We start from the raw sequence: 20,647 nt of genomic DNA, 5'->3' as shown, positions 1-20,647 counted from the left end.
CAGCTCCTTGCCCGAAGTGTTGCTGGCTGACCCTGAGCACGTCCTGTCATTTGGTGGCCTGTGGCCGGCCAGTATGTGGCCACCTCCCTCTGCCACCCCACAGCAGGCTGCCCTAAGAGCCACACATGGTAGCAATCCAGAGCCTGAGAACAAGGGCCCCAACAGCTCTGCAAATGGGGAAACTGAGGCATGTGGATGCTGAGGCCAGAGCTCTGAAAAGCTCCAAACAGTGCCAGATCCACTCTACATAGGGTCAGGCAGCAGTGGTGCTTTCCAGGACCAAACTCAGGTTGCAATGCAGGGCAGAGGAGGATCTGTGCATACCTGTGCAGGCTCGGTGGGGTGGTGGCACGTGCTTGCAGCCTCATGCAGGCAGTGTGATCAGCTGCAGTTCTGCAGCACGCTTGACTGGTTCATTTGTGCATTCACCGTGGTGTCTCATATGACCTAGAAAGCTCCAGCTGGCGCATGCAGAACAGCGTGCCCCTTTATTTTGTAATTAGTCCAAGGGGAAGGATTAAACTGGTTATGTTCCCTTTGCATGATGCTGACCATCAGAAACTCACCTCTTTCATTATGGCTCTGCAGCTCTGTTGGACCCCAATGCTCAGAAGAACCATAGTACAGGACACGGTGTGTGCTCGGGGTGTCCTCTCACCCAAAGGTCATGTTTGTAATTAGCATGCCCTGATGAAACAGCTCTGCCCCACCAGACAGCTACACCCCACCGCGAGCAGTTCTGACTTGCATCTCTGGTTATTTGGAGCAGTTGGTGGAGGACTTTGGGCTCACTCTTTAAAACAAACTCTTTTTGCCTTATAGAAAATGGAGAGAAATGCCTGAGATGGACTAATTCTGAACAACTGAGCCCCTCTGCTGCTATTCAGGCTCTTCTCATAGTGGGGAGATTCAGATGCAGGCCCATCCTGCAGTCTATCCAACACATAAATGGGGTCTCCCAGGGGGTGGTGATGTTGAACGTGCAGAACCCCTTAAACCACAGCCCAGGCAGCAGAATCCAAACCTTTGAAGCCCTGCACCTCCTGCCCAGACAGGTCCTTGTACCAGGGCTGAGTCCCAAGCAGGAGGAGCAAGAAATCTTTGTGCCGAGAAAACTAAATTAAACCTTAAATTAAACCTTTTATTCCCCCTTCTAAATGATTTTTAGTATTATTATTTAGTTCTTTTCTTGTCTTTTTGCTGTTCACACCTTTGCTTTGAACTCTCAGGTCTGAACTTTGTAAATGCCTTTGAACCCCGCTCTTCCAATGCAACTGCTGGGAACTGGGGCAGGAGGGGCAGATGTTGGAGCTCTCTGTTTGCTCCCTGGCAGCCAGTGAGCCTTGTGGGCTGTGAGGCCCCCCCTCTATCCCAGCCCCAGCTGCACTGTTTGCTCTCTGCTAGGAGCCAATCTGGGAAGAAAAGTCACAACTCCGTTCTGTTTTGCATTTCTCTGTTCTTCCCTACTTTGTCGTTGGGCGGCGGAGCGATAAAAAGGAGTAAGAGCTCATCCAAGGGCTGGGGAAGCTGTGGTTGGCCCCGTTGGTTGTTGGAGCTGGTTAATGTTTTTTGCAGCGGGGCCGGAGGACGGCGGTGCGGAAGAGGAGAAGGAGGAGGAGGAGAGCATCAGAGGAAGGCAGACGTCCCGCGGCCATCACAAGTGTTGCTGGTGAGTGGATCCTGGATCTTCCATGGGAATATTTGGTGAGGTTTCCCAGCTTTGCATGGTGGCAATGAGTGGGGCCCCATAGGGGGGAGCTGTGCAGCAACACCAAACCGTGCTGCTCCAAAGCAGCCCGCTGCAAACTGCTCCAAAGCCATGTGCCAAAGCACGTCCCCAGCCTGTAGTGTAGGGTTGGACGGTTTGATATACCCCCGTCCCCCCTCGCAGCCAAAGCTCTGTCTTTTGTTGATAAGGAGCAAACCTTGAGCCTTTGTGGCGCTTGAATGCATGGAAAAAAAACCAACTCTACACAGAAAAGGGGTGGTTTCTGCAGGCTGGCAGCAAGCCCAGGAGCAACCCTGTGTATTTCCAGGCCCCTTTTGTAAGCTGGGCCCCTCCGAAGGGTGTTTGGAGACTGCTGTTTGGATACAGTTCCTTGCTGGATAGGGGTTCATGCCCACCTCTGGGTGCTGCTCAACCCATTGCCCAATGTGGATGTGCCGACACCGATACTGCCATCGTTCCAGTGGTGACCATCTGGCACCCCTGCTCACAATCTGAGATCTCTGCAGGTTGATATGTCCTACATGAGCTGTGCCCTGCGGGTGGCTGCCCCCCGCCGCCTGCCAGCTCCCTGGAGAAGCCCCCGACCCTACAGCAGCACAACAGGACCCACGGCCGAGAAGAGCGTCCCCTACCAAAAGACACTGAAGGAGGAAAGCAATGGGAGCACGGGGCCCAGCCGACCACCCCCAGCCTCAGCTGAGGTGGTGGTGGTCGGGGGAGGCAGTCTGGGCTGTCAGACCACCTATCACCTGGCCAAGATGGGCATCACAAACGTCGTCCTGCTGGAGAGGGATCGCCTGACGGCGGGCACCACCTGGCACACGGCTGGTGAGCTGCAGGGATGGGAGCCTGGTATTGCAATCTGTGACCTCATGTTGCAGCAGGGGAGGTTCAGGTTGGATACCGGGGTGCATTTGTTCTCCTAAAGATCAGTGCTGTACTGGCATAGCTGCCCATGGAGTGCTGGGGGGGGGGCAACATCCCTGGGGTCTTCCATAACCGTGGCAATGTGGGATGTGTCAGTGGGTATGGAGGGATGGGCTTGGGGATCTGAGAGGGCTTTTTTAACCATGATGATTCCACGATTGCTATTATTAATATTATTTCTATTATTGTTAATAAAATGCCCATTTACTTTGGCAGGGAGGGGGAAAAAAAGTTTAACTCAGCAATCATTTTTGGGTGTTGTAGGTAGTTCTCCGTAGAGCTTCCCCCATATCCCCTCCCCCCCGGCCTTTTCCCATTCATTTAACACCCAATCAGCAAAAAAAAATCCATTATCTGTAGCGCTCCATATTAGCCACGAGATGGAGCAAGAGCCTCAACGGGGTGACAGTGCCACGAGTGGGATGGGGAGGGAACCACGGGGCCATCGGAGCTCCCATCTCCATCCCACTCGGCTCTATCCCACGCTGTCCCCCATAGGTTTGCTGTGGCAGCTCCGTCCCAGTGACGTGGAGGTGGAGCTGCTGGCACACACGCGGGACGTGGTGAGCCGCGATCTGCCGGCCGAGACGGGGCTGCACACGGGCTGGGTGCAGAACGGAGGGCTCTTCATCGCCTCCAACAAGCAGCGCCTCGATGAGTACAAGCGGCTCATGTCGGTAGGATCAGCCCTCAGCATCCTCCTGGAACGTAGCATTGGTCTGTTGGGGTTCATTGGGTTGGCATCAGGCAAGATGAAGCCCAAAGGTGATCCTTTTTTTGCCCTTTCAGATGTTGTTTTCCCAGTTTCAGAGCAGCTTGTGTGCAGCCTCATCCCATATTCCCATGCAGATCATCACACCCACCTCCAGATGGAGGGCTTGCCTTAGAGCAACGTCATCCCTGGGCCGTGTGGGGGGTTGGGGAGCAAAACGTATCCTTGGGTCTCCTCCAGCATGGGATGAGTTCACACTCATGGTTTTCTTGTCTGCTGGCAGCTGGGGAAGGTGTATGGTGTGGAGTCACACGTCCTGACCCCAGCACAGACCAAGGAGCTGTACCCACTGATGAATGTGGATGACCTCTATGGCACACTATACGTCCCCAAAGATGGTACCATGGATCCTGCTGGCACCTGCTCCACCCTTACCAGAGCAGCAGCAGCCAGAGGTGCTACGGTAATGCCCAATTACTAATTAATGCCTGTTACGGTCAGCAATAAGAGGAGTCACTGTTCCAAAAGCAAGATGGCCAGAACGCTGCTGAGCTCCATCTTTCCCAGGGGTGATCCCAGCTCTGACTCTGCCTCTTTTTCTCCACCCTCAGATCATAGAGAACTGCCCCGTCACTGGCATCCAGGTCAGAACAGATGACTTTGGGGTGAAGAGGGTGCATGCAGTGGAGACGGCCCATGGGACAATCCAGACTCCCTGCGTGGTCAACTGTGCAGGTATGGATGGGACAGCTCTGCTTTGTACAGCATAAGCCAGGGGTGCACCAAGCCCCTGTCCACCAGCTGATATGCTCTGTGTGCCCCATCTACTGTGCTCTGTGTCCCCACAGGGGTGTGGGCACGTGCCCTGGGCCGGCTGGCAGGTGTGCACGTGCCATTGGTGGCGATGCATCACGCCTACGTGGTGACCGAACGCATTGAGGGTATCCAGGTGGGTCCTGCACTGCTCTTCTATGTGTGCCCTGGTGATGGGTAGAAACAGAACCACCCCTCCTGGCCCCATATGACCTTTAGGACCCCCTCCTGTTCTGCAAGCACCCCCCAGCTTCTCCTCCAGCTGCCTGCCTTATTAGAGCCATATTTAGTATTTAATGATGTTACAATCTAGCAGGATCCTTTCTTCTTATTTATTTATTTGTTCTCAATGGGATTACTGTAGGGTCTCTGACGTGCTTGGCGTCTCAAAGCAGCTCTCATAAAGATGCCAAACACCTTCTGAACGAGCAGAGCTGTTGTGGCTCTCCAGGCATTTCTGCACCACCCTGAGAAATCTGTTCTGCCTTCTGGCTATGGAGAATGGCTCAGGAGCCAAAGCAGGTTTCATTCACTCAGGTGCCACGGCTTGCAGAGTAACACTTTAATTAGTTTCCACCCCACTGACACAATCTCTAAGTTGGAGCTTTCAGTCCTTGATGCCTCATATTCAGAAGTACTGGTGTCTGTTCACCCTTCCATCCCAGTAGCTCTGCTGGGCTGTGCAAACACAGCAAGGAAGAGGCTCAGAGCGGAGGCTGCAGCTTGCAAGCCCCAGTGCATCCTGCTCCATCCACCTCATTTCGTTTGTCAACATGAAATGCGGGAGGCCCTACAACAATACCTTGGCAATGTTCACTTATTCATCATTCACAGGAACAAATCCCTCGTTCCCTGCATGCTGCTGTGCTCTTATTTTCTCCCACGTAGGTGGGTGGCAGACAAAGTCAAGCTAAGAGCAGGATCTGGGATCACACCGTAGCCACTGAGCCACCTGGAATCAAGCACACAGATTATGGGGTCTCCCTGAGCTCCCTCTCCCCCATTAGGATTGGAGCGCAGAGCATGGTGCAGCCCAGATGTGGTCCAGCTGCACACTCATCCTGCTCAGATTTCCCTATGGGGATGGGGTCATGGGCACATGGGGCTGTTGGGGCTGCTGCAGCTCAACCCCAGCTCACTCCTGCACCCCCTTCCTGCAGAACATGCCGAACGTTCGGGATCACGATGCCTCGGTGTATCTCCGTCTCCAAGGCGATGCCCTTTCCGTGGGTGGCTATGAGTCAAACCCCATCTTCTGGGAGGAGGTGAGCGGTGCTGGGAGGCTCTTGGGGAAGCCAGGCGAGTTTGCAGGAGACCCACATGCGTGGGGTGGGTTCAGCAGTGAGTTCCTCATGGTCTTGCACTGCCCACCCTGGGGAAACCGACTGTGGGCTGATTTTGGGAGCTCAGGAAAGCATCGTCCCCATTGGCCTGGAGGTGATGAGGAAACGAAGCAGGGCTCAGGGCTAACCCTGCTGTGTTGCTGGGTCACTGTATCTTAATTCAGCCTCTGTCCCAGTCTTTACGCTGCATTTTTCAATGCCTCTGTCCCATGGAGGAGGGACTCCCCCTCACCAGATGATGCCCATCCCCTGTCCACAATATACAACAAGACATGTAGGGGCTTTGGGTTTGGTGCTGGCTTTGCAACTCTGTACTGAGCTGTTGATAAAAACCCAGAGACTGGGATCTGCAAAGCAGCTCTATTCTCTGTGACCAAAGATGTTGGTAGGGCTGAGAGGCTCTTATCCATCAGCTGTGCTCTAATTAGTGTCCTGATTCCTGTTTCCCACCCTCAGGTATCGGAGAAATTTGCCTTCAGCCTCTTTGACCTGGACTGGGATGTTTTTATGCAGCACATCCAAGGTGCCATCAACAGAGTGCCAGTGCTGGAGAGGACAGGCATCAAATCCACTGTTTGTGGGCCAGGTAATGCAGTGCCTGGGAACACCAATCTGCTGCCTTTAGGTTATGGATCCCAGCAGATAGAGTTAAGACCCACAAAGAGAAGAGGGCAGTTTTGTGGGGTGGGCTGGTAATGCTGGGGTCACGCAGCTCTGCAAATCCCTGCATGCTGGGGCTGCTGAGCTGGGAATGAAGGGATGCATTTTCTCAAGTAGTGACTGCTGTTTTCCTGAGATTTATGTTATTATTGTGACTGTGGGGCTTGAAGACATTTGGTTTGCTTCCAGCACCTTGCAGCCCAAGCAGGTAGGGATGATGGCACCATCAAGCTGAGCCATAAGCAGTTGGTTTGGCCTTGAAAACATCCACATGCCAAAAAAAGATAAATCCTTTTTGCTGAAAACCCTCAAGAGCTCTGGGAAGGAGCTGGATTGTACACAGAGGGAAAGCAGGGCACATCTCTGGCCCTGCAGCATGCACAAAGAGGTGCTGCGCCCTGGCTTTGATTGAATTGCAGCGTGAGTGGAGCTGGGGGCCACCAGCAGACAGCTGACAGCTTATAGATAGATGTCGAGTGATTGCAATGCAGTGGGGTAATTTGCAAAGGGTCAGCGTTCCTCCTTTGCTTGATTTAAAGGTGCTGCTGGTCTGCTTGCCACATTGGAATCAGGCAGAGCTGGAGTAAATAGCAGACGCTTGTTCTTTCTGCTGTGCTGTAAATATTTCACCACCAGAACAGAAAGCTGCCCCTTAGGAAGGGAGTTCCTGCAGTGATTATGGGAGCAAAGTTTGGGTGCAGTGCAGACCCAGCTCATGTTTTGCATGGTTGCACAGACTGCCCTAATGCAGGGAGGATGGCACACCTCCAGCAGGGTGTTCTGCTCTGCCTTTCTCATGTGGGATGTGCACCAAGGATGCAGCTGATGGCTGTGATGGGTACAAGAGCCATAGAGGAATGAAGCCACCAATGGCAAGAGCAGGATGAGGTCAGAGCAGGATCCCTGCAGGACAGATCCTGGCTGATACATCTCTCTTTGTCCTACAGAGTCATTCACAGCTGACCACAAACCGCTCATGGGGGAGGCTCCAGAAGTCCGAGGTTTCTTCCTTGGCTGTGGCTTCAACAGTGCCGGTAAGAGAGCATAGGAAACCCCACTGCATGCATCCCAGTGTGAGGACCGCACCCCGGCAGTGATGGTGCTTGGCCTCATTGGTGTCCTCACCTCTTCCCCAGGGATGATGCTGGGAGGAGGCTGTGGGAAGGAGCTGGCCCATTGGATCATCCACGGCCGGCCAGAGAAGGATATGTATGGCTACGACATCAGGCAAGGCTGTGCTTGCACCCAATGGGGAGCATGGGGGTGGGTGTCAAAATCAGGTGTCTAGGCAGTGTCTATGCTGCAGCCCCTGCCCCCTGAGAAGCTGGAATCAATTAGGCCCTTGGCATTAATGAATTTACACTTGGGATTTATCTCACTTGCCTCATTCTGTTTCTACGCAAACCGCTTCCATCAGACACGATGAGATGGCAGGGATGAGGAAGGACAGGGTAATTATGTTTGGGCTGTGTTGTTGTTCAATTAGTGCTGTGCTTAATCCTCTAAGTTAATAATCGGGGGTGATGATTGCAACTGGAGAAAGATTAGTGTTCCCTCTCTGCGGCACTACATGGGCTGGGAGATTTGGGCTGTGCAGATGTTGGCTCTGTAATTGCTTTTGACTTGTTCAATCGTGTCTGATTGGGTTTGGGCTTTCTTGCAGGGTTGCTTGTGACAGCAACAAGCTTGTCAGGGATAGATCTGTGAAAATCACATTGCTTTGATGGGAACAGTGCTAAGCAGACCATGGAGCCAGCATGGGAGCTGCTGCTAACACAGAGAATCACAGAATGGTTTGAGTTGGAAGGACATCAGGTCCCACTCGCTGCAGTGATTAAGGACACCCACAGCTCCATAGGGTGCTCAGAGCCCCTCCATCCCGACTTTTGCTGTCTGCAGGAATGGGGCACCACCACCTCTCTATTCAACCTGTGTCAATGCCTCACCAGCCCTATTTTAAAACACTTTTTGCTTATATCCAACCTATGCTGGTTTGCAAAGCAGGCAGCAGCCTCATGGCCCCACCAGAGCAATGGTGCTGTGCCAGCTGCTGTCCCATTGGGCATCATGGCCATGCACAGCCTTGGCTCATTGGGGTGCTCCAATCCTTCTGGTGTTCTGTCTTTCCTGCATTTGTCAAGCTGATATCAGTCCTGTTTTGTTCTTTATTTTTGTTTTTATTATTATGATTACCGAGCTCCTCTTTAAATAACTCCCATTCCTTCACATTTAAATATTTATCCTCTCAAATCACTCGCTTGTAAATATTTCATCTGGCAGCTGTTGCTCCTCTCCCTGCTGTCTAAAAGCAGTGTGGTTGTGGTGGCAGGGTTGGGGCCATCCCCTGCCATGTGTCCCCTGCCATGTGTCCCCTGCCACCTGTCACATGTGGGCAGAGTGGGGAAGAAAGCCAAAAATACCATTCTGAATGGTCCTATGTGTTACATTATGCTTTACCTCCTGTCTGCTGCTCTGCAGAACTGGGGGCTCTGGGCAATGGGGACAAGAGAGATGCCTCCAGCCAAGAGGTGATGGTCTAGGAATCACTGGGCTATGGCACAGGGTATGGCAACAGCACCCTGAGCCCGTGCTGAACTGGCACATTCCTTCAAGGAGATCTTTCTGTTTGAAAGAGGAAAACATGTCAAACAAATGTAAAATGCTTTGGGTTTTATTTATGTTTCAGTCTAGGGAGAATTGGATGAAAAATGCGAGGAATGTTCGTGGCTCTCCCCCTTCTTCTTGCATTTCAGGCTGGGTTGTGCAAGAAGAGCTCTCTGAGGTTTGCCCAGTGCTGAATCAGGGCAGAATTAACCTCAATTTCTCTCATTTCTTATTTTTCCCCAGCAGGGTTGTATCCTGCTCCGATAGATCTCACAGAGCTCAGGGATGGCAGAGCCATGGGGATGAGAGTTTTGATGAGCAAGAGATTTGGGTTTCTCTGCTCTCCTCCCTACAAAAGGGAATAGAAATCCCAATTTGACACCACAGCAGCTGCCAGCACCTCTCATTGCGAGGCTGTGCCCTGGGGTCTGATGTCCATCATCCCTTTTTTGTCCTTCAGGAGGTTCCACCACTCCCTCACCGATAACAACCGCTGGATCCGGGAGCGGAGCCATGAGTCCTATGCCAAGAACTACTCGGTTGTCTTCCCCCATGATGAGCCGCTGGCAGGGCGCAACATGAGGAAGGACCCTCTGCACCAGGTGGGCACCCATGGGCATCCCTGCTCCCATCCATCAGCGTGGAACTGCTCACCCACTGTTCAATGCAGGGATGCTGGGGTGGGCTGACCCCAATGGAAGTTGGATGGTGGAGATGCCAAATGTTCAACTAAGACTCAACATAGCACTGGTCAACGGATGATGATAAAGTACAAAGCAGAGCTCAGAGCCCCCAAAAACACTCAAAGAGCACATCAGGGAGCTGAGCCCTTTCCACTGACTTCAAATTCACACCACAGCATCCTTTGTCCAACAGAGAGCAGTAAAACTGACATTCCTCCCCACCGGCCCCCGATGTTTGGTTGACAGCTCTGTTGTTTTCTGTCACCGAGAATGCAATTTCTTTCTTAATAGCATGTCTAATAAGCCATGCCCATTTGACTGACAGCCTGGTATTTGTGCATGCAGCTCCAGAACATGTGCTGCGTTTTATAAATAGGCACTGAATCATTGCTGAAATATTCTGCAAAATCTATTCTTTTCCGAACGGAGGTACCCAACAAAAATATCTTAATGGATCCCTAATTAATTGTGCATAGAGAGATTTTCCTGAGAGCACAGAGCAGGAATGAGAAAGTTGCTGTGTGAATCTCTGATGTTATTGCTATAATGATGGAGGTGGTTGGGTGACAATGGTGCTCTCTGCATTTACCATCCCCGAAGCAGTGATTTGTGCAGTGCAGGTTTTGGTGCTTATACTGCTGTAGGGGGGACACAAAGATCAGCCAGTCCACAAGGCAATGGGGAGTTCAGCTGGTTTAGAGAACAACCCCAAGAGCTGATTTTGGCTGCTGATAGCTGATGCCGGAGGGGTTGTGAGTTGGGTTTTGAGCGTGCATTGGAGGTGGCTGGAGGAGGGCTTGGAGAAAAGTGCTGCTTTTAACCTCTTTTTCCCCCCCATTTCTCTGGCTTTGTCTCAAGCAGGAGTTGCTCCAGCAGGGCTGTGTGTTCCAGGAGAGGCACGGCTGGGAGCGACCAGGTTGGTTCAGCCCAGGAGGAGCAGCTCCGGTAAGCACAGTGCTGGGTATGTGGGACGGGCTGCCCTGAAAGCAGCGCATCTCCCCAGAAAAGGTCCAGGAAAACATCCATTAATTCACTCTAACAGTAAGCAAGAGGAGTTTGATGTGTGTGTCTGCCTGTCCCTATGCAGCAGGCAGCCCCTAACAGGGGGCATCAGTGTCCCTTCTGTACATTGGGAACTGTAGGAAGGGGCAGCTAAGTGGGGACCTACCAGCTCAGCCATGTATCACAGGACCCTCTGCTTCACACTGCATGGTGTGAAGCAGCCCTTTGGCTTTGGGGTTCCTCCTATTACTCCCCTCCATCCTCACACTTCTCCCCCAGGTCCTGAATTATGACTATTACGGTGCTTACAGCCAGGAGCGGCACAGGGACTACACCTACAACCAGCTGTTGGCAGATGAATACACCTTCGACTTCCCACCACATCACCACATTGTGAGTGCAGTGTGAGGGCACATCAGGAGCTGGTGGGGGTGTTGGAGGCCCCAGAGGCCCTGCAGCATTCTGCCTTTGGATAGAGTTGGGGAGGCTCATGGGGATGGGAACTCAAAGCTGGGGGAAACATTCCCATGAAATGAAGTGAAACTCATGGCTTGTGCTTGGAAAGCTCAGAAGAGGCTGTGTGAGTTTTATTGCTGCTTTCCCAAAGGAAAGAGATGAAACCATCTTGGGGGAAGCTCCATCTGGAGAGCATTGGCTCCCCAGCCAGCTCGGTGTCCCCAAAGTGCAGTGCAGAGTGAGGGACCTCATGGAAATGGAGGGAGGAATGGCTGGTTTGATTAGATGAACCATTATTATTGATAGCTCTCACTGTGTTACTGACATAAAAAACGAGGCTGGACTTGTTAAACTTAACACTGATATTTTCATGTATATTTTGAGGCCCTACGTTGAACTTTAAAGTCACCAGGTGTGTATCCTGGTGGTGTTTCTCATTACATAAATGGCTTCAGCAATGTGTTTGCTTTAATTTTAGATCAAGAAGGAATGCCTGACATGCAGAAATGCCCTGGCTCTCTTCAACATGTCTTATTTTGGGAAGTTCTACCTGGTTGGCCCCGAAGCCACCAAAGCAGCCAACTGGCTGTTCAGTGCTGATGTGAGCAAAGCACCAGGTACTGCCAGCCCCTCTCATTGAGCATGGGGCATCCTAAACCAGAGCACACAGTGGGAGCCCAAACCAGCTTTTGTTCTGTGCATGATACAGCCCTTGCTCCTATCTCTGGATAGGACACGCTGCACCCAGGTGCAATGGCAGTAATTGGGATAAGTGTTGGTGCTCCCCATGCTGGGCAGTGAAGGTGGGCAATGCATCCCTCCCACAGGCAGCACCGTGTACACCTGCATGCTTAACAAGCGTGGAGGGGTAGAGAGTGACCTGACCGTCAGCAGGATCAGCCCCGGTGACCCCAGCTCCCCGCTGGCCCCTTCCTTCCAAGGTAAAACCCTGGGCATGGGGCAATGGGGTTTGTGCCTCCAGCCTGAGCCACACAGCAGCATCCCTGGGATGCTCCCAGCAGTGGGGATGGGAAGCCACAGTGATGGGCTCAGCACAGGGCCCTCTGTCCTCACTGTGCTCAGGACCACGTGTGGCCGCGGGCACAGTGCTGATTGCATTTACCTAATGGCAGCCACCTGTTTTTTTCCACTTCCACCCCTCGCTGTCTATAACCCAATTATCCCCTTTGTGCCGGGGGCTTGTGCTGCTCATCGGTGTTATTGGGTTTCTTCAGGCCAGGATGGTGCTCTGACCTCTCCCAAAGCCCTTATCAGCTGCCATAAAGCGGAATTGAAAGGAAGCAGAGCAGCCAACCCTGGGGGCAGGAATAGCATTAGGGAACAGCAGGGGAGGAGGGCACCAAATTGGGCTGCAGCCCCACTGGCAGCACTGTGCCAGCTGCTGTGGTGTTGCACCCTGGTATCCCACACCCCTTTATCCCTGATGCTCAGGGGCAGTGGGGTGATGGGGAGTGGTTGGTAGAGCTGCAGGGTTTGACGGGTGATGGAGAAGCTGAATAGGAGCGAGTCTATTTTTCCAATTACAGTAGGTGGCTGCACTTATTATCGTTATGACAGAATATCAGAGAGTAATTTGGTAGTGGCAGGAAAGGAAGAGGAAAGATCGATTGTGCAATAATCAGCTCCTAAACCACATCCTTGGGAATTTTTCACCCAGGATTATCAACAAGATGAAATTCCTCTTCATACTCACACGCACAGCTCCTTCCCTTCCCATCGGTGTCTCTGAACTGCACCATGCTGGGGAGGCTGCATGCAAAGGAAAGCATATGCAGTGATTTGTGAGGCTGCTGTGGCCCAGTGGAGGCCAAGAGCACTTGCATTATGCTACCTTTGACTTCAGCCCGTTGAGTTTTTCATGGCCTCATCATTACACTGAGCAGATCATCACCCCCAGCCCAATACTGCTGATCTTAAAGCACTGCTGGGGATGGGGGGTGTCATTTTCCAGGAGATGGCTACTACCTGGCCATCGGTGGGGCCGTGGCTCAGCACAACTGGTCGCACATCACCACGGTGCTGCAGGACATGAAGCTGCAGTGCAAACTCATCGACTGCTCAGAGGAGCTGGGCATGATGAGCCTGCAGGGTCCACTGAGGTGAGTGGGCTGTGGCCTCTTTCCCTGAGCCCCATTCATGGGTTAAGATCCCCAACCCATCCCACCATGCCCACTGACCATATCCCCAGGTGCCACATCTCCAAAGTTCTTGAACACCTCCAGGGACGGTGACTTCACCACTCCCTGGGCAGCCCATGCCAGCACCTCACCACTCTTTTGGAGAAGAAATCTTTCCTAATATCCAACCTGATGAGAAAGCAACTGTTGGTGATGCCCCCACCAGGAGGAGAGCAGTGAGCTCTCTGCTTTGCTGTTCCCCCACAGCCGTGGTGTGCTGCAAGAGCTGCTGGACACCGACCTCAGCAACGAGGCCTTCCCCTTCTCCACCCATAAGCTTGTGAAAGCTGCAGGATGCACGGTAGGACAGCACTTGGGGTCCCAAGGGATGTGTTCTACAATGGGAACTGGGAATGTATGGTGTATGGTGATACTGGAAGGAGCAGAGTGCCCTCAGGCAGATGCGGGGTGAGCACCAGTGCTAGATTTATTTGACACTCTGGATCCCTTCCTTTTCCTTTAAAAGAAATAAAAAGAGGTAGGGACAATTTAATATGAAACGTGTCACATCCTCCCTGTAAGGGCTGGGGAGCCTGAGGAGTCGGTGCATTTGATCACAGGAGAAGTCTGACAACCTTAAGCTTTCCGTTCAAGCACGGATCATTTTGCATTTGCTGAGACTTCAGGGCTCGTGTCTGTGGTTATGCAATGGGATGTAGGGATGGCCACGTGCCTGGGGCTGAGCCTTGGGGGTGATGGGGAGAATCCAGCTCCACTGTCCACCCAGGGGAGAGCTGATGTGTTTTCAGATACTGATTTTCCCCAAGACTGTCATTCAGCAAGGAAACAACACGGCTGGGAAACAGAATCTCATTTTCTTGCTTTCCTGCTTGATGAAATAGTTCCAGCTCAGCCGTTGTAACTGGAAATGGTGGTTAAGAATACACTTGGAGATATAGGAAGAGTAGCACAGTGATATCAGTTATGTGGGACACTGTGGTCCTGGAGGCCTGGGGTGCAGCCATAAACTTTGTGCCAGCTGCCATTTGAGCAGGGAATGGGACAGGAGTGAAACTGGGTGAAGCCACACACACAGGGACACTTTTCATTGGGAATTAAAGTGGGTTTAATTCGAATGCAGCCGGCTGCTGAAGGGTTTGCTGCTAAATCAAATTATGGCTATTTTGGATGGTGAGGATGAGCCTCGCCAGGGCTCAGAGCACTTTAAATAAGGCACAGATTTGCCTAATACAGATGGATCCTCCAAAGTGTCACCATGCAGGTGCCAAAACCCACTGTGCTTCCCAAGGAAGGGATGGTGGCATAGGGGACCCTAAGGCCAGCCCGGGTTGCAGCACACCACATATCAGCACCGACAAGCCACAATCCTCCCTTGTAAGAGCTGTGACAGCCTCACAGCGTCTCCTAATAATCCACTTATCCCTGTGAAAGGTGTAGCAATGTTCTCATCTCCTGGAGTGTCATTGGTTTATTTGCATTTTCCTTTAAGTTTGCAAAAAAAAAACCCACCAAGAAATAATAACAATCCTGTCCTACAAGGGAGAAACGGCTCACAGAAATGTTTCGGTGTCTTTTAAGTGCAAATACCCTGATTTAAAAGGAAGAACAGCTTCCCTGCCCTCTCAGGGTGAGTCCAGAGGGGCTGAACGCAGCCCAGCACCTCTAAGTGGGAGCGCTGAGGTTTTTGTGCATTAACACAGAGGTAGAACAGAATCAGCCAGAGGGAGAGGAGAGTTCCTGCAGAGTTAATGACTCTGGAAATTACCAATTGGTTTGTGAATGTATATATAGAGTGTCCCTCATTGTATTAAAGAGCAGCGAAAGGGCCCCGTTTGAATTTCACTGCTGGATGTGGGGTAAAGTTCAGGTTTGAGCTTTCTAGAATACTCAGAATGCTTTTGAACTGTTGCTCAAAGACCTGGGAGTTGATGCTATTTCATAGCTCTGTTTGGAGTTGAATATAAACCTTTGTTCCCCCTAGGCCTACTCTGTGTGCTACATACCTATATGCTGCCCCTATTCCTCTCCATGCAAACCTAACTCCCAGCACCCCAATTTTCTAAGCATATAGTTTTCCTACAACAAATGGCTCGGCCTTATTATCAGAATGCCTGGTTTCCTGCAGCAGCAGCCTTGTTGGAGCTTGGTGCATTCAGTATTGGGTTAATTACACTGCTGGGAGCGATGCTACAGAGCACTGCCTCTGCTATGGGATCCTGAGCATCCTCATGGGGTGGGCAGGGTGTGGGTGGGGATGCTGGGCTCAGCCCTGGGTACCAGCAGGTGGTTGTTGGAGTTGGGATGCACCCCAAAGTGCCACACAGAGAGCTCACAGCAGGATAGTCCCACTGGGGTCTGGCTTCCCTGCCCCATGAGTGATACAGCAGATTGCACGGACACAGGACACAGTGCCCATAGGCTTTCCCAGGGTGTACTGGATCAGTAGAGGGAGACAAAGGCCCTGCTGGTGTGGTAGTGTTGCTGCTGGTCACTGCCATACTGCACAGCCCTGCTCTGTGCTCAGGGATTTGGGGCTTTTATACCCTACAGGTGCGTGCTATGAGGCTGTCCTTTGTCGGTGAGATGGGCTGGGAGCTGCATGTGCCCCGGGAGGACTGTGTCAAGGTGTACAAGGCAGTGATGGAGGCAGGTGCCCGGCATGGCATCATCAACGCCGGCTACAGAGCCATCGACAGCCTCAGCATCGAGAAAGGTTTGAGGCTCTCCTTACAGCAACACTTGTTGCTTTGCTTCTGACCTAATGGGCAAATGTGTTTTTCTCAGCATGGGGGTAGGTTAGTGAGGATGGGGGGCACCAGAGCAACTCTCCCATCTGTGGTCTCCTTTTGAGGGTGCTTCATCCAAAGCCAAGTGAAGCAAGGGATGCCCAACAGGCTGCTATCACGGTCTCCAGCTTTTGCTCACTGAGACAGGGAGACCCCTGTTTGTTCTCTGTAGGGTACAGACATTGGCATGCAGACCTCCGCCCTGATGATACACCACTGGAAGCAGGCTTGGCCTTCACCTGCAAGCTCAAGTCCAGCATCCCCTTCCTTGGACGGGAGGCTGTGGAAGCACAAAAAGCCACCGGCATCTTCCGCCGCCTCGTCTGCTTCACTATAGATGAGTGAGTGCAGTGCCAATGGGGCACTTCTGTGCTCCCCAAAACCCAATGCCAGCATGATGAGACTCACAGTGCTCCCATCCAGCCCCATGCATGCTCACGGGGCTCAGCTCCCACCTGCTCAGCTGCTTTCTGTGCTCTAATTCAGGCTCTAATTTAAGTCTCACCACACACTCCCTGCTAGATACTTAATGGGAGCTGGAAACGGTGTGACAGGGAGTGGGTTGATCGTGTTGCACCCAGAGCAGCAGGAGGGCTTGTGAATCAGGCTGGAGAGGATTTGGCTGAGAAACAAGGGGGTGAGGGGGCTGTGGGGCTGCAGCTCCAATGCCAGGGGGAGCCCCAGCACATGGGGCTGCCACCTCCCACCCTTTCCTCTGCTTTGTGCCATTCCAACCTGTTTTTTTCCTGCCTTTACCCTGCAGGAAGGTGCCAATGTTCGGCCTTGAGGCCATCTGGAGGGACGGCAAGGTGGTGGGCCACATCCGCCGGGCAGATTTTGGCTTTGCCATTGACAAAACCATCGCTTACGGCTACATCCGTGATCCTGCAGGGGGACCTGTGAGTATGGCACTACCACGTCCCTCCCTGTGCCCAAGGGCTGGCAGGGATGCACGGCGCCCATGTTGGAAGCCATATGCACAAGCATGTTGCTGGCAGCTGGGGTGTGAGACATTGCACCCTCGTGTCCCTCCCCCGTGCTCAGTGGTGGTGGCACAGAATGCGATGGGGAGCGATGCTGCAGCTCAGCTGCTGCACTGTCCTCGCTGGTGACATCCAGACTGCCATGCAGTGTGACCCTGCCACTGCTATCCACCCCCAGCACTTTCTCAGCTGTTAATTGCAAGCAAGTATTTAATTGCAAGCAAGCATTTAATTACAGTGGTAAATTAACTGACATTATAAGAGCGACTAGCCAATAGGAGCGTGGCAGGTTCCTAATTAACCCTGGGAGACTCCTGGCTGGTAAATCAGGTGCCCTTGTTAAGCAGTGTGTTATAGACAGAGAGCTGAGAGCCTTTGTGGGGGTAGAGGGTTCTGGGTGATGCCCTTTGGGGGCTGTCCTTCTTGTAGCACATACGCTTGTGCTTTAATCCTCTGTTTGCCTAAATGTTTAATCCTATGTTAGTGCAATGCTCCTGAGTCGGGCAGTTTAGGGTGAGCTATCTCTGCAGCCCACTGAAGCAACGTCTTTCAATTCTGGGGTATGGAGTAAGCTTCTCCCCAGGGCAGCTTTGTGCCATTCAGTGCAGGGAGAGGGATGGGGGGTGTGTGCTGACTGGGGGGATGCAGGGCTCAGGGTTGCTTGTTTCCTCTGGGGAGCTGTGCAGGAGCATTTCAGTGAGCATTAAGGGATGTCAGACTGTCCCTGTCCCGTAGCCAGGAGATGGCTGCAGGCTCTCGGATGCTGCAGTGGAGTCTCCAATAAGTGACCCCATTATGGGACCCCTATGGTGTTATTTACCCCTATATTTGGATTTCTCTCCTCCCTTACATCTCTCTCAGCCACTTCTGCCTGTCCCAGGCAGTGTGATGGCAGTGATGGGATGGAGATGGCACAGGGACAGTCCCTCCTGCCTGCAATGAAGCACCAATGTAGCACGGGGTGCATCGATCATGACTTTCCTCTCTCTTCCCTTTCTGCAGGGAAATCTCTGTGGCTATAGGGCCGACAATAGTGCCAGCAATGGGGCTGACAGCTGCAGACACTACAGGGAGCAGTTGTGCATGCGGGGGCTGTTTGCAGGAGATCAGCCCTGCCAGCTCATTGTGCAGCCGCCTGCAGAACGCCGTGCTCATTAAGCAGATGTTAATGCACAGCCTTAATCTCTCTGCTCCCTGTGCTAACTCCTGCTTGATTTACCCCGTGACAGGGGGTTGCTGTGTGGGGAGGAACCTTTCCTTGCATTGAGGCATCTTGGGTGCTGGTACTGGCGAAGGGGACACATCCTGCAGGGACATCCTGCTGCCAGCACAGTCCTGTTCTACAGGCAGTGCCTGGCTGGGGACAATGGAGACTGACCCTATTGGGTGTGCATCCCCCTGCTGCCCACCCAAAGCCTATTTGTGAGCCCACCTCACTTGGATGCTGTTGAAGAAAAGGATATATAAGAGAAATACTGGTTTCTTTAGCTCCATGCTTTTAAAAATCTACTTTCCTCCTCTCTGTGCATCCTCCTGGGATGGCAGAGCTGGGTTTTCTGCAGAAAATATGGCTGTAGCGCAGCATAGGAGAGTCCCCTGTGAGTGGGGAGGGGTGGGCTGCTGCCCCCCAGTGCTTGGCTGCGCCTAACACGGGGCTTATCTGCCTTGCAGGTCTCACTGGATTTCGTGAAGAGTGGCAGCTATGAACTGGAGAGGATGGGAGTGCGCTACCCTGCCCAGGCACACACCAAGTCCCCGTTTGACCCAGACAACAAGCGAGTGAAGGGCATCTACTGAGAGCCTGAGATGGGGAGAGGGGAATGCTGCTGGCCCCATTCTCTGCCCAGCAGTCTGCTGTGAACTCACTGAGTAAATGTGGGTCAGATGAGAAGGGAAGAAAAGGAAAAGATTCCACAAAGTGCAAGAATTTGGTTCCTGGGTTTTCTAAATGAAGCAATACCACTACAGCAATAATTCTATCCCATGGGTTAATCGACCTGAAAACAGTGTTTTGCTTGACTGCAAATGAAATGGTTTCAATTTTTAACTTCGCTGGAAACCCTTTCCCCCCCCTAAACATAGTTTCACGCTGCCTGGAAATGAAGTTTTTAAACTAGATGTCTGCCATAAATACGGCCATCATCTCCAAACCTGCCATCCCACCAGGCTCTGTCTGGGTGATGGGTGGCACTGGGTGCCTGCTGGGTGTGGGAACATGGGTAAATGGGTGGCCCCCTCAATAGTTACAGCCCTGCATATCCCTTGGGAAGGAGCAGGGGCAGGGGATGCTCTCCCTGCTGCAGGATTCTTCTGAACCATGATGTAATTGGTTTTATCCAAAAGGGTTTAAAGCGTGAGCTTCTATTGGCTTCATTGGTAACTGTCACTGAAATCCCTTTACATACTGAGCCCAGGGTGCCCAACCATTCTGTGCTCACTTCGGTTCTGTTTGCTTTGCCGAAGGGCTGTCTCTGTGCAGGAGATAGAGAGGGCCGATCTTCCTCAGTTCCAGTCACTGACCTTTTCCATTTCCAGCAGCACAAGAGCAAAGGCAAGTTTTGAGCTATGCATCCAGAGAGCAATTGGTGCCCCAGGGAGTGCCGCTGGCTTGCACTCTGCTTTTGAAATGAGGAAAACATGACGATTGCCACACAGCCCCATAATACAGAGCTGGGGAGAGATTTCCATCTTCTGTCCCTGGAGAAGAATGGAAAATCCCAAAGGCAACCGCAGCTTGGATCCGGCTCACTCACTGCATGTATGTGTGTGTCTATGTGTGCATCCTCTGAATCTGGAGGAGCTTGACATGTGTTGGCCCATGCAGAGTGTATCTGCTGGGCACTGTGTGCTCAGCTCACTGTTCAGGGTGCTGCAGCAGGGCTGCCCTGCAGTCCCTATCCTCTTCTGGCACCATCCCAAAGGTCACCACAGAGTTGTGGGATCCATGCAGGTGCTGAGCTGCCAACCCAAGCTGTCAGCCCTTCCCTTGTAGCCACCACAGATAACCTATGGAAACCACCCTCCTCTTCCCCCACATCAGAGGGAGCAATGGGGGCAGGTCGATGATCCCTTTGCTCACCCCATCACCAAGCTGTTTTAATTACAAATGAGCACAGGCGGTGAGGGAATCCGCTCCATCCTTCACAGCACAGCAAGGGCCTGATCTCAGCTGAAGCTTTTACCTGCCTGAGGAAATAATCACACTCTTTTCATTTCATTCCCTCTGACTAGCTCTGCTTGCTTTGTATTCTCTTTGGAGCCAGTTTCAATCCCTTCTCCTTGTGCAACAAGCGCCATGGGCAAGGGTTTGAGCTCCAGAATGCTTTGGTTTGGCTGCAAACATTAACAAAATCTGGGTGGATTTCTCTGTGAATAGGATGTGATGGCAGTCCCTGAGGGCCCTCACTCCTGTCCATTTGTCCTAATAAATGTGCGTTCACATTGGCTACCTGGGGATGCCAGGATTAGCTGTGTGTCTGCTGAGATAATGCAGCACTGTCTTCCCTACCAAAGCTCAGTTTTCATCCTGGAAGGCTGTGTAGGGGTTGTGTGTATGAAGAGTGAGCCCCAAACCAAGGGAAGCAGAGCCTGGTGTGTGCACATGGAGCCTCTGTGTTGGATGGAGGCCCACAGGTGGGATGGACATTCTGGGTCCTTCCCCTGGTCCAAACAAAAAGCATTTGTTATTTTAATTTCTCTTTTTGATATTTAATGGAGTCATTCTTCCTTCCAAAAGGTTTGTCTCTTTCCCCCTAGTTTCCCTCCCTCCCCCCATCTCCCCCCACCTCTC

The 20,647-nt window shown here is 52.3% G+C and overlaps 1 protein-coding gene across 2 annotated transcripts; it reads left to right on the top strand.

Annotated features, from left to right (window-relative positions):
- The first annotated feature begins 1,320 nt into the window (after window positions 1–1,320).
- On the top strand, window positions 1,321–20,301 carry SARDH (sarcosine dehydrogenase). Of its 2 annotated transcripts, none has more exons than XM_015879277.2 (22): window positions 1,321–1,499; window positions 1,576–1,669; window positions 2,037–2,557; window positions 3,155–3,333; window positions 3,652–3,831; window positions 3,980–4,103; window positions 4,217–4,317; window positions 5,342–5,446; window positions 5,981–6,110; window positions 7,132–7,218; window positions 7,321–7,411; window positions 9,249–9,390; window positions 10,333–10,416; window positions 10,753–10,866; window positions 11,408–11,546; window positions 11,757–11,870; window positions 12,902–13,049; window positions 13,335–13,428; window positions 15,639–15,801; window positions 16,047–16,215; window positions 16,638–16,773; window positions 18,529–20,301. In XM_015879277.2, the coding sequence occupies exons 3-22, from the start codon at window positions 2,242–2,244 to the stop codon at window positions 18,652–18,654; spliced, it is 2,742 nt and encodes a 913-aa protein (XP_015734763.1). In that variant the 5' UTR covers window positions 1,321–1,499; window positions 1,576–1,669; window positions 2,037–2,241; the 3' UTR covers window positions 18,655–20,301. The 2 variants fall into 2 exon arrangements, with proteins under 2 accessions (XP_015734763.1, XP_015734762.1); XM_015879276.2 differs by having other exon boundaries at window positions 1,322–1,499; window positions 2,236–2,557.
- The last annotated feature ends 346 nt before the right edge of the window (window positions 20,302–20,647 follow it).

Source organism: Coturnix japonica, chromosome 17 (assembly GCF_001577835.2).
Source record: "Coturnix japonica isolate 7356 chromosome 17, Coturnix japonica 2.1, whole genome shotgun sequence".
Taxonomy (NCBI): domain Eukaryota; kingdom Metazoa; phylum Chordata; class Aves; order Galliformes; family Phasianidae; genus Coturnix; species Coturnix japonica.
The sequence above is the reverse complement of the archived record's forward strand: the minus strand, read 5'-3'. Positions and strand labels throughout refer to the sequence as shown.